A 12,537-nucleotide genomic window follows, 5' to 3' on the forward strand; every position below is an offset into this window, starting at 1 on the left:
CCCAACAAAACTACCCCTCACACTGGTAGCCCTCCCCGCACAATGCCAGATGAACAGTGGCACAGAGTAAAATGAAGAGAGCAAGAGAGTTTTGTTATTGTGCGCTAGACTCCGCTTTGTCACCCGGGGTACCATCCTTCACCCCGAACAATGCTTTCATGAGGTATGTGAAAATCCTTTCATAAGACAAACACAGACGTTAAATAGCGTATTAAAACACAAGCCACAAAATATAGCTCAGAAATATTGGCACCTGTGTTCACATCTTTACAACCTGATGTGTGAGTGGACATTTGACTTTTTTTTTTTTTGTTTTTTTTAATAGATCACAACAAAACCATAAGCCTGATTCAGGTTAGATTGGAAGAGGCTTGATTACAGCAGAACCTCTTGTATTTCTCCTGAGTGGGATTTTCATTAGCAGAGCATGTGAGTTTGCATTCACTCCCTTTCTGTCATTGCTTCAGTTAGTCAGATCAGTAACACACACTGCCTCCCTTCTTCATATAGGGCTCTGTTACAAGGTTACATTCACTAGACTATGACTTAACAGTATTTCATTCTTTTCAAGCAGCCACTTCAGAGGAGGACACTGCTGTCACCCTTTGTCCCTTGCCCAGTGGTCGGTGCGGCGGGTGCAGCAGTGAACCTGCACTGGTTGGCTCTGGGCTGGTGTTTGGCTTCAGAGTCCGACAGGTTCCTCCTGTTTAGCTGCTGTCTGAAGGCACCAGGTTCCCTGTGGTGTCCAGCTGCATGCATTTACATGTACAAGCTGACACCGGGCACTCTGTGTGGTCTCTGTAACAGACACATGGAGGTCAGTTTAGAAAGAAGCCACATGAAGACGAGACACAATGTGTTAACCACAGGTAATACAGAGGTTTGTAGATTTTCCACAAGAATATCGAAGGGCCCAGCAGGTCAGTGTACCTTCTGTTCATTAGACTGTCAATTCTGTAAATAAAAAAGCTGTTTTTGAAAATTGCATTTCAAGAAGAATGAGTATTGAAGCATTTTATGATGCACAGCATTTTATGATGCACAAGGAATATGGCTCCAAGTTCTGTATTTTATTTACTAACCCAGTAATAAAGCACAGAACAAAAGTCAAGCAAAGAGGGTTTTGCCACAGGCGTGTTATTTCAACCCGAAACTGCCTTTAAGGTTTAGTTTAAAGAAAGCAAGAGGATTATCTCTACCCTCAAAGAGGACGCAGCGATCACATCCTAACCAACCAGTTTATACTGGAAAACGGAGTCCTCCTTCTTTAGCAGGATCCCAACATGGACATAACTTAACAACATCGCATTAACCTTTACATTGAAGTCAGAGGTAATAAAAAAGCAGTAGAATTACTTTTCCTTTCATGATTATGTCAGAGAGAGAAGAAATGTTTTCAAGCATGTGTCCAATTTGGGTTTAAAGCAGGATCTCTGATGAACATAGGAATTACTGTTGACCACATGATAGTCTGCAGACATCCATTGTTATCACTGAAAATAGTCCCATTTTCTACTAATAGATTTTTGCATCTGACTGGTTATGTAATAATACTTAATTTGAAAAACAGAAAAAATATTCTATTTTGCTGCCTAAATTCAATGACTCAGCCTCGTTTCACCATTGGAAATCAAACAAACAGAAGGAACACGAATCACAGGCGTAACCATGTTCACATGTGTCTAAACATTATCTACGCATGTGCAGCATCCAGTGAGAGCCCCACCTGAACCAGCTGAGCATATGGCCAGCGTGGCCGCCGTGTCGACAGTTGTGACACCAGGTGAACCAGTTGTTGAACTGAGCGAGTTTGTTCTCCCTTGTCAAGTCCACCTTCTCATCAGACTTCCCTGTTCCTGCCAAAAAAAACATATTTATCCATAAATCAATATTAGCAATCACTAAAATCTGTCAACGTTGGAATGAGTGACATCACGGCGATGAGGGAACTGGATTGGCCGCCGCACTCGCAAATGCAACTGTCCCTAGATGCTGATCAAAGTCCACATATTCTCGCCTGCAAATGCTCAGTTAAGTATTATACCCACTTAAGCTGCTCCAAGACATGTTCCTGTTACTGGAAATATCAGCTGACCATCTGTTGACACACACTCCACACAGGGCAGCTTTACCTGGGCAATTGGAAACAGGTGTGCCCATGTTCATGAGGCAGAGGGCACAGCGTGGCAGCGGTTTCCTGCAGCCAGGGCAACTGGTGACTTTAGACTTGGTGGGTGAGCCGCTGACACCGTACTGGCTGAAGCCGCGGCCCTGGTGCGGCATCGCCGAGCAGCTGTAGGAGATGGACTTCCCGCAGAAGTTGCAGCTCACAAACACCTGCAGCGCAAGAACAAACACAAAGGTCAGTTGATAAGGAGTGGTGAACATGTAGGTAAACACCAACAAGAACATACTCACCAGCTGTCTGGGTTTTATTTTTTTTTTCTTAGCAGAGAGAGATAAGTATTAGATAATACAGCGATAATCCCAGCATGCTTAACTGCGATTATTGTAATGTTAGATGGTGCCAAGTTTTGTTTGCAGCACCAGGTTCCTCATAATCACCCATAAAAAACATTCTTAGTATTAAGCTTTATAAAAACGCTCTTAAAGGAGAGTGTATGCTGTGTATGCTTTAAAGAGGAGGAAACTAACTAGCACAGGTTTTATGACGAGAATTGGAGAGAAGAGCTGTGGGTGTTATGCGCTTAAGCTGACACTCTTCAGATTGCTTGGCAGAAACGTGTGCTTTGATAAACAGTACAAGCATCTTATTTTGTTATGAAGGTAGTAATGTCTAAGACAGTAAACAGACAGACTGCTAGTGCCACATCACATCAGAGCTGAGAGAGAAGAAACTGATGCGGTTTTACTGAGCCTATAAAGCATTTCTGAAAGTTTTATCAAACCTAACCACTAACTTTTAATGACTGACGTTATCAAATAAAAGTATTTATGGCTGCAACTTACGCAACATATTTTCATTAATAATTCATGTTTATTATTTTTAAATACTTGAAATTCCATGTGCTGTTTCTGCACAACCCAGAATATTTACGTTACTAAATGAGAAAAATCCTCACGTGAGAAGCCAGTGAAAGTTTGACAAACCATTAAATGCTCAGCAAAACTGTTGTAATTTTTTGTCCATCACCTAATCAATGAATAGTTTCAGCACCACAGTTATTAAAAAATAAATAAAAATCCTCGCCTGACGTTGGTTACCTGGGCTAGCGGTTTGGAGCTGGGGTCCAGTTTGCCTCTGTGGATGTCAAACTCGGCCCGCTTGTGCCAGAACCTCCACGCATCCAGCAGGTTGCGGTAGTTTTCTATCCAGCACTGGACTCGAGGGTCCTTCAACACTTCCCCTGGTGAACCCTATCGGAAGAGATTTTTGTTATGCTTAGGCCTGTTTCATATTTTCACTTCAGTTTGGGTGCAGCATGGGAGAGCAAGCCACAGAAACAAATCAGTCAAGAGTGTACTTGAACTGCGACCGGTTTCCACAAAGCTCACCCTTCCTGCACCCATCCCTCCGGTGGAATGTGTACATGTTTGTATACACATATGTAAGGTATATGCATTTACTGTGCTCTTTTCAGCAGCAGGTCACAGCAGGGGAGAAAATAAAGCCAAGATAGTTGTTCCCATGAACAGCGAAGCATTACAGACCTGTTCGACTACTTTCATTTCTTTATTATTTCTTTATACAAACAAAAGCAGAGGAGGAAAGGACTCTGATGAGGTTTGCTTTGTATTTTCATAGCAGGAGGTAATTATGCTAAGAATAACACTTGTGGCCTTTTAGAAATGAAGAGGCATGTTTTAGCATGTGCATCGATTTCCCCAAGTGTGAAAGAGACACACTAATTTTTCTTTCTTCTTGCAGATTTGTATTGACTTCAGTCATGTTAATCATTAAACCTTGTATTTTGGGTCACTTCCTGGAGCTTACTGGGGCCTCCACAGTTTGCAAAGTAAAAAAAAAGCACCATTCTCACTTCATTTCCTAATGATCCAAATCAAATAGTCTCGGAGTTGGCAATTAGGTTCAACCCTTCTTGCATTGTGCAATGTGCGGTCCATTAAGTTTTACAGGTGTGGGGGCGACACAGGCATGTATGTACTCAATATTCTTTGTTAGTTTGAGTACTATTTTAATTAACTTCATAAAAATTAAACATTGATTTATAAAACAGTTTTAGGATTGTTTCTGAGGGGAGATATCACTTCGTCATCATTTGTTAGTGCTAACTGAGTTAAAGCAGCTACTGCAAAACTCACACAGCAAGAAATCACTCAAATACGTGCATCTATGTTCTATGTTGTGCTATGACACAGGTTTAACCAACTGCACCAATTTTCACATGATAAGGAGTAGTCTGTTTCTATTACGTCAGAGTGAAAATACTCTTGTGATGATTGGTGCCTTACAAAAAAAATAAAAAATCTTTATCACCTATTTGTATGAAGCCCAAATCTGACACAGTCAAATAAGCTAAAGCTGTGGAACCAAAACTTTGTTTGAATTCACAGCTACTGGTTTCATTCAAATTAAGTGGATTATATTATGTGTGTGTAAAATTACCCAGTAGCCCTAGTTTCTGCACCTCTCTTCATGTGGGGGGCATTCATTATTATGAGATGACACAAACTCGTATTTATAAAATACCTTCTTCTTTCCAATAAAACCTGGTGTGAATGTGTCTGGACTACAGATAAGGACATTAGTTTGCATACATTGTGTACATTTTTATACCTTCAGCATGCAGAAGCTGGCAGTCTGGACGTCTCCAGTGTGGTCCACGTAGCTCTCCATTAGATCTACGCCATCTTTACTCAGCCCCGTCAGCAGGATGCCCTCAAGGTTGCCCGCTTCCTTCATCTCAATGGTTAGTTTGTCGATGTATCGAGGCAGCTGCAACCAAATACCCAGAGAGATCCAGCTTATAAAACACGTCATATGCTTCTAACAATTCATAACTACAACATGGTACCACCAGGATATAATTTACTGTTAAAAGCTGGACTTTGCAGTGTGTTACCTGTGCGTCGCTGAGAAACATACAGGCAAAGGCGACTCGGTCTCGCACGGCGACACTGCTCTCATACTGAAACACAAACAAAGTATTTCACCTTTTCTTTTTGTTTCGGATAAAAAAAAAACTGGGGAAACATTTTAATTTACAATGTGCGTCCAATATTTTCTACAAATAATATGAGGCTCAACATTGGCACAAAAATGTTTCTCTTCTCTCTGACACAGATCTAAAGGAAACCAATCATCTTTTTCACCTAATCTGTTCTGAAAAAAATATATATATGGCAAGAAACGAAGGCAAAATAACTTGACTGAATGTTCTTATCATGGAGTCATCACTTTTGGCTGGGAGAAGGTCTAAAGAGATAAATAAATGTGACAGCAGCTGGTGGCCAAAATCTGATGCAACCGAGGGAGGAAAAAGCAGAAACACACACTCTGTTCTGGGCGCCGGTTCATTTTCGGTGAAGTGTTTTATGACTTAGGGCGCTGATGACGGAAATGTGAAACACATCTCTTCCTGTGCACCTGATGATTTTCTCAATAAAGACTACTGGAGTATAACTTACCTTTTCATCACATATGTAAAGCTTTTTATGAAGTGAAAACAAAACGGCTACTGTGAAGTGAGAAAAGAGTGCCAGTGTATTTTTTTCTTCTGCTAGCTTTCCAAAAGTCCATGATATTTAGAGATCCAATACCAGCACGCCATCGTAGGCTCCAGGCTCACTGGTGAGAAAGGCAAACATGACGCAGAGGTAGGGGTTCTTCAGCTGCAGCCTCAGAGAACTGCACATCTCCCTCCACAGGGAGGACTTCTCATCGGTGTAGCCTGACAGAGCCATGGCAACCACATTCAGGTTCAGGTCACCTGCGAATAACAAGAAGTCCAAGGAGCAGATTTATTTACCTTCGCCAGAGTCGTGACTGTAAGTGCGGCACTGTGGTCGAGCAAAAACCACATCTAGACAGAACGTTTTTTACATCAAGAGGATGGAGCTTCTGAGACTAGTTTTGTTTGTATATGAAAAATCCACTAAGTTGGCAATTTATTAGGAACACCAGGCTAAAACTAATGCAGTGTAATACAACAGTGCTGAAATAAATCCTCCCACATGCAGATTATAACGCTCAGTTTTTGTTAAAACAGTGTTAAAGAGATGTTGATTCAGCGTTATGATCTTTCTGGAGGATGCACTGTAGCCTGTGTTATGTTGATAGGTGTTCCTATTATTTTAGCCTTTCCATTCAAAACAATGAGGGTACGCTAAACAACAGACACACCTCTTTGTAGAAGGGCAATACAGTTAAACAGCAGCTAAATTGGCAGCCTCCATGATGATATTATCGGGTGGCTGGTATTGTTTTCACCTTGTGTGTGTCTGTATGTCATCATGGCAAAATGTGTTCCTGGAGACATCTACTGTAGCGGGAACTACCCGAGAAGCAGATTTGATTACTCTGGCAGGTGTTAATATGTCTGTCTGTGGACAGATTTTGTCACTATGATAGCATCACCACCGTCCGAGATTATTACTAATTGTCATTCATGTAATAATGTAGTAATGACTGCTGAGTACTCATGGGTCGGCTGGTGTGATCCCATCGCAAGGTGGTGTCTAGTAAGACCTTTGTGTAATAGTTAGTCACATCAGAAACACCTCCATGATCCGAGGAGCGCCTTAAATCCCTTTCTCTTCTCAGAGGTACAGACGGTTTGTTTAGAGGACAGAGAGAAAGAAATGTAGGTTCTCTTTGATGGCTGTGAATCGTTTAACATTATAAAATGTGTTTATAAAGGATTTCAAAAGGCCAAATTGATGTAAATGCATTCAATCAATGTTTTAATATCAACAACTTAACCTCCTAAGACGCGAACTGTTGCATGGCGTGCATTTTTAATTTCTCTTTGCTATTTAGGCTGATTGGGACCTGAGAAAAATGATGTCCACATATGAGGACATTAGTTTTAAATTTCGATTACTGAGTGGCAGTATAATATCCTCATATGTGGTCACCAGGCCCTTGTTGAGAAAAAGTTAGTATTGTGGTCTAGAGAACCCAAAATGTGAGGTCCACATATGTGGACGCCAGGTCCTAGGAGGTTAAAGGTGTAGTTCCACATTTTGGGAGACACACTTATTTGCTTTTTTGCTGATAGGTAGATGAGAAGATTGATATCATTGTCATGTCTGTGTGGTAAATATGAAGCTACAGCCAGCAGCCAGTTTTAGGGACTCCAGATTAATTACAGATCAATATTAATTTCATATATGTCTGCAAAAGTAACAGAGGCGGTTGTAGAAACATGCTGGGAACATGTCAAACTAAACTGAGCTAATATCAAAGATGTTCATGTGTTTGCTCAAGTGTGGAGATGACAATCAGTACGTTACATCAGCACTGCTGTTAGAGAAAAAACACTGTAACTCTGTCGACACATCTTATCTAATGAATCGCCCCATCAGTCATTCTCAGGAAACCCTCATTAGAACATACACCAGAAAATCTTTTGACCTACATTGGTGGAATTTTTCTTAGTAAAGACGTGTGTAAACAAGAGCCTTCTCTCTCTATTAGCATTAAGCCTCGGTGTCAAAAACACCGCAGCTGATACAGGATCAGAGTTCGGTGGAAAACAAGGTACTTCTGTTGTTGTTCCATTTTTTAAAATTCCCCAAGACTTTCATTTCATTTGAAGATTTTGGTTGGGGATTAATATGATTTACACCAGCTAATATAACTCTACAAATGTTTTTATTCACAGCAACAAATGTTGAATTACTAAAAGAAAAGAAAACCACTTTGTGTTGCACAATGACATGTTTAGACATTTCTGTGCAGTGTTTGACCTGAATGACCTCAAACGGTGAGAAGGAGACTTTTTTCAAGCTCTAGACCTGTGCAGGAACCATGAGTAACAATAAATATTGCTTACTTAATTTCCTGTTGAAGCAGCATGACATTACAAAACACAACATTTACCTTTAAATTTTCTCATCCCATTGTTTCACACTCCACAGTGATCTGTGGAGTGTGAAACAATGGGATGAGAAAATTTAAAGGTTTGTGATATTTAATTGGTTGGGTTTTTTACTGCTTCATTTTCACTTACAACATAATCTAATTTAGGAAAATAAAGCAAAACAAAAGAGACGGAGCACATAAGCAGTGCAAAGATTAATCGATTAATCTGCAACTAATAATCGTTTAACTAACTTTTCAAGCACAAATGCCAAATGTTTGATGGATCCAGGTTGTCAAGTGTTAGAACTGTTTCCCAATGTTTTCTAGCCCAAAGGATTAATCCAGAAAATTATCACTAATCACATTCCTTATGCACATAAATTTGATTATATAAATTTATGTCAATGTAACACAAAAGCACTAGAACTGCAATCATGAGTTTGGTCTGAAGCATTTCTCTTTCCTGTCAACACTTGGCTTCAAAGTCACACCTGCTTCCTATCACTCTGCGCTCACTTCACCCTCCCACACTCCTCAGTGCTGCAGCGCTCACCCTTCTCAGCAGTGGCTCCTTTGTTGAGGATCTGGATGGCCCGGCGGATGTCCAGGTTGAACAGAGCGACGGCAGCCGCCCGCTCCCACTCACGTTCCTGCTCCAGTGATCGCAGGAAGGTCTCCACGTCGATTTCAGGCCCCCGGCTGATCCAGCCACAGAGCCGCAGGGCGAGGCAGCGCTCCTCGCTGTGGTACCGAGGAACGTCTGTCTGACGGTCCGAGCCGCTCCAGCACCTGCGGCTCTCTGTTGTGCCTGGGTTGACGAGAAGGACATATGCTGAACATCACATTTTGTGATATTCCATTCAATGCAGAATAATACAAATCTTAACATTTGTATTTAACTAAGGTCTGATTCTCCTTCACATTTTATCATATGAGATGTTCAGTTGGTCAGAGGGTCGGTGTGTCAGCTTCTTACCTGAGCTGGTCTTGACAATGTTCTTGATACCAGAGTAGACAATAGACTGTTTGTTCCCCTGCAGTTTCAGCTCCATGTCCTCTGCACACTGCTTCATATGTGATACTTACATAGGAATTATAACCGACATTGCAACATAGTGAAACATGGCAGATTAAGGATGAGGCTGTTTAACTACAGAACAACCAATTGTCACGTTAGTTAATTTCAAACTGCACCAAGGGAAGAGAGAAGAAGTTTTCTCTGCTGAATTGAGGAAATCCAGAGTTTAGTTTTACAGTTTAACATTCAAATAATAATTAGTGCTGATTATAAAAGACCTTTACATTTCTTGTCTAGGATATATGCAGGTTTTTGTTCCTAAATAACAATTATTTTAAAGATAATACATCAGCCTTTATGTTAGAAAAATGCTTTTGTGACATACTAGATATTGCAAGTCCTTGGAGGAGATGAATATTTGAGGGATGTTTTCACCATCATCACCAATTTATTTTCAACGCATCTTTCTACAAATTGTGCACCAGAATAATTTCAAGGTGCTAAAAGCACACAACAAATCTAGACGTAGTGGCTCTAATAGTTATCTATTTAATTACCGCATGTTTTAATAAAATACTATAACTAATATCTACATCTACAGTCAAATATGTGTTCTCCACACTAGACCAGGTGACTGTGAAAACGCAAATAAAACTCTGAATAAAAAGGACTAATAAACCACAACTATTGAACACGGCATCTCTGTACAGCATCTTTTAAGGAATACTATTACCTAATCAATATTAATTATACCAACAATAAAATAACAATAGAGTTACTACTCCACTAAACAGGCTTTCCACCACTTCATGATCACGAAGGATATAGAACAGATCGTACCACAAAGACTTGAGCTGGGGATCGTTCCCTCCGGCCAACAGGTGGTTCCTCCACACCTGGACGGTATCGTGCCCGTACCTGGACTGAGCCCTCTGCCTCATTTTCGTGGCGATGTCTTTCTCAATCATGCTCTCCACTCCGTCAGCCCCATCCTCGACACAGTCATACAGGTGTCTGCCGCACGCCCACATGAGCGAGGTGGTGGAGCTCCAGGCCAGTGAGATGCGTTCAAACACGGTGAAGTCAGTCATGACCCGGTTGGCCGCTGACACTACCACCATGCGGTTCTGAGAGGACGGGTGCCAAGCGAAGCTGCCGATCTGGCTTTCACAGGGCTGCACGCTCCGTTCGATGATGGTGGGCTCCGTCTCGTCACCAATGGGTGTAGGAGTGTGTTGCATGTCATAAAGGCGGATGATGTTGCTGTCACGTGTCAGAGTGGCCAGCAGGCCGGTACGAGTTGGACACCAAGCCACCTGTAAATGATATCACATAATTAACCACCATCTTTCTGCATACAGAACCAACGTACCAATACTTTACCAATAAACTGCATCTGCAAAAGAGCCTTGAAAACACAACTCATTACCTCATCTACCCAAACATCAAATCCTGTTATACCTTGGTGAGTGGTTTTGGCTGCTCAGTGAGAGTGAGCACAGGCTTCTCAAACTTCCTCAGATCCCAGATGGCCACCTGCCCCTCAAAGAAGGAAGCCACACGGTCATGGAAGTGTGGATCAACTGTCACCCCCTGGATGGCCTTGGTATTGACAAACGTTTTCTGGCTCGTGTTTCTCAGGTCAAATATTGCCAGGTTTCGGTGCATGCCTGCCAACAGCAGCTTTGGGTCACGAAGCAGCCAGCAGAGGGAAAGGCAAGCATCATTCTGGCCGAGCTCATAGAGGGGTTTGGTCACTACTGTGCTGGAGTCCAAATCCACAGACGAGAGACGAATCTTCTCAGCTGTTACACTGGCTTCTGGGGAAAATTTACTGCTGATGTCCCATATGAGAACAGAGAAGTCTGCTCTGTGCTTGTCCAGCCCAGCAGCCAGCAAGTTGCTGTCCACAGGGTTCCAGGCTAAAGTGTTACATTGGCGGGCGTGCTTGGGCACAAACTCCTTCCCCACAAGCTCCTTACATGTGGAGTTGTGGCTCTGGCCCAAGCTGGTGAGCACCACCCTGCCATTAGCTTGGCCCACAGCAAGTAAACACTCAGGCTCATGTTTCGGGTACCAGGCCACACACTTCATGTATGGGGTGTCAGAGTTAATGGCTAGTAAAGTAGCAGCAGTTTCTTCAGACAGTGGGAGTGTGCCCGCCTTGGTTTCTGCACTGCCCACAGGTCCAATACGGTACAGTCCCAGCTCAGAGTCACAGATGACATAGCGGTCAGGGTGGTGGGGAGACCACAGGATGTCTGGCTTTGAGCCACTCATGATTCAGAAGCAGCTAGAAGGACCTCAAAGGAATCTGCCTTCTAAAGTCTGGAAACGGGACATTGACACAAAAAATTAGCACACTGATAAATACTAGTGACACCACAGTAATATCATATACAGACATTTGCTACGTTTTGACAAGTTGTGATTCATAAAAACTATATTTAAGTGTATAACTGGATTTAAATCTAAAAAAAATATATTATTTTTGCTTACATTTGATTATCTACACACTATCACTTAGATGTTAATTTTATCATTAAAAACACATACAGATACATTATGTGGGTGTTATTTGTCCTGTTGTTTTCATCCTGATTCTCTTTTAACTACCCGTTAGTTTTTGGCTGATTTAACATAGATATAAAAACCTAACCAAGGACGCGAGCTACACATTAGCTTCTTCCAGACGTCCTGTATTCATTAACCCTGCTGTAGTGCTTATCTGTAAGTGACAACGTTACACAGTATTGTCACCTGACTGCAACGGACCCAGGCTGGACAATACACAGCATTTAGAAATCTTACAAATACGTTAAAGCAGCGTTATCGTGCAAACTGGTTAAGCTGTTAATGTAAAATTGCACGTTTTCCAGAGTTTTATGTGTGAAGTTGTTAGTTAGCGACGTATTCGTTCGATATAAAAAAACATTGTTAGGTCAAAGATGTGTAATTAGTTACTAGCTAAAACGATGCGGTAGTTAAAACTAAAGTTAGAAGTTTGTTGACATGCTAGCTCGACTAAGCTAATGCTAAAGACTGAAGGGCGGGCTAAAACATGAGCGTTTAGCTAAAGCTGACTGAGCTAGCAGCAGAAAACAGTTACAATACTTTACAATATTAACGGCGGTGTGTTACTTACACGCATACAGAGAGTTTAAACGAGCCACCGAGTTACGATTTGACATACACATGTCGGACAGGGACTCAACTTCCAGCCCGACAGATTGTTGTGTGTTGCACCAAAACACGTCCGTGCGGTCAGGGAAGTCAGCGTCTCCAAAGTTCCGGTTACACTTGGGAGGCAGGTTCACCACCAGAGGACGCCGTAACCAAAATTAAATGAAAATACATAAAGAGGGGAGAGGAGTGAACCAAATTTAAATCCAATCACAACGACACATAGATCATCTGAGTATTTTAAATTATCGAATTAAAAAACTTATATAGTAGAATATGTTAGAGAAAGTAAACAACTGGCCTTGGCACATTACAAGTAGGCTACTAC

The 12,537-nt window shown here is 41.7% G+C and overlaps 1 protein-coding gene across 1 annotated transcript; it reads right to left on the minus strand.

Moving 5' to 3' along the window:
* Window positions 1-298: 298 nt before the first annotated feature.
* mios (missing oocyte, meiosis regulator, homolog (Drosophila)) lies at window positions 299-12,308 on the minus strand. The gene is made up of 12 exons (XM_087170208.1): window positions 12,172-12,308; window positions 10,488-11,354; window positions 9,849-10,342; window positions 8,985-9,079; window positions 8,562-8,816; window positions 5,743-5,912; window positions 5,046-5,111; window positions 4,760-4,918; window positions 3,226-3,378; window positions 2,133-2,337; window positions 1,727-1,856; window positions 299-798 (listed from the first exon to the last, which is right to left on the minus strand). The coding sequence occupies exons 2-12, from the start codon at window positions 11,304-11,306 to the stop codon at window positions 708-710; spliced, it is 2,637 nt and encodes an 878-aa protein (XP_087026334.1). The 5' UTR covers window positions 11,307-11,354; window positions 12,172-12,308; the 3' UTR covers window positions 299-707.
* Window positions 12,309-12,537: the final 229 nt, after the last annotated feature.

Source organism: Seriola lalandi, unplaced genomic scaffold (genome assembly GCF_002814215.2).
Source record: "Seriola lalandi dorsalis isolate HSWRI2012SDOR001 ecotype SW California unplaced genomic scaffold, Sedor1 jcf7180002054934, whole genome shotgun sequence".
NCBI lineage: Eukaryota > Metazoa > Chordata > Actinopteri > Carangiformes > Carangidae > Seriola > Seriola lalandi.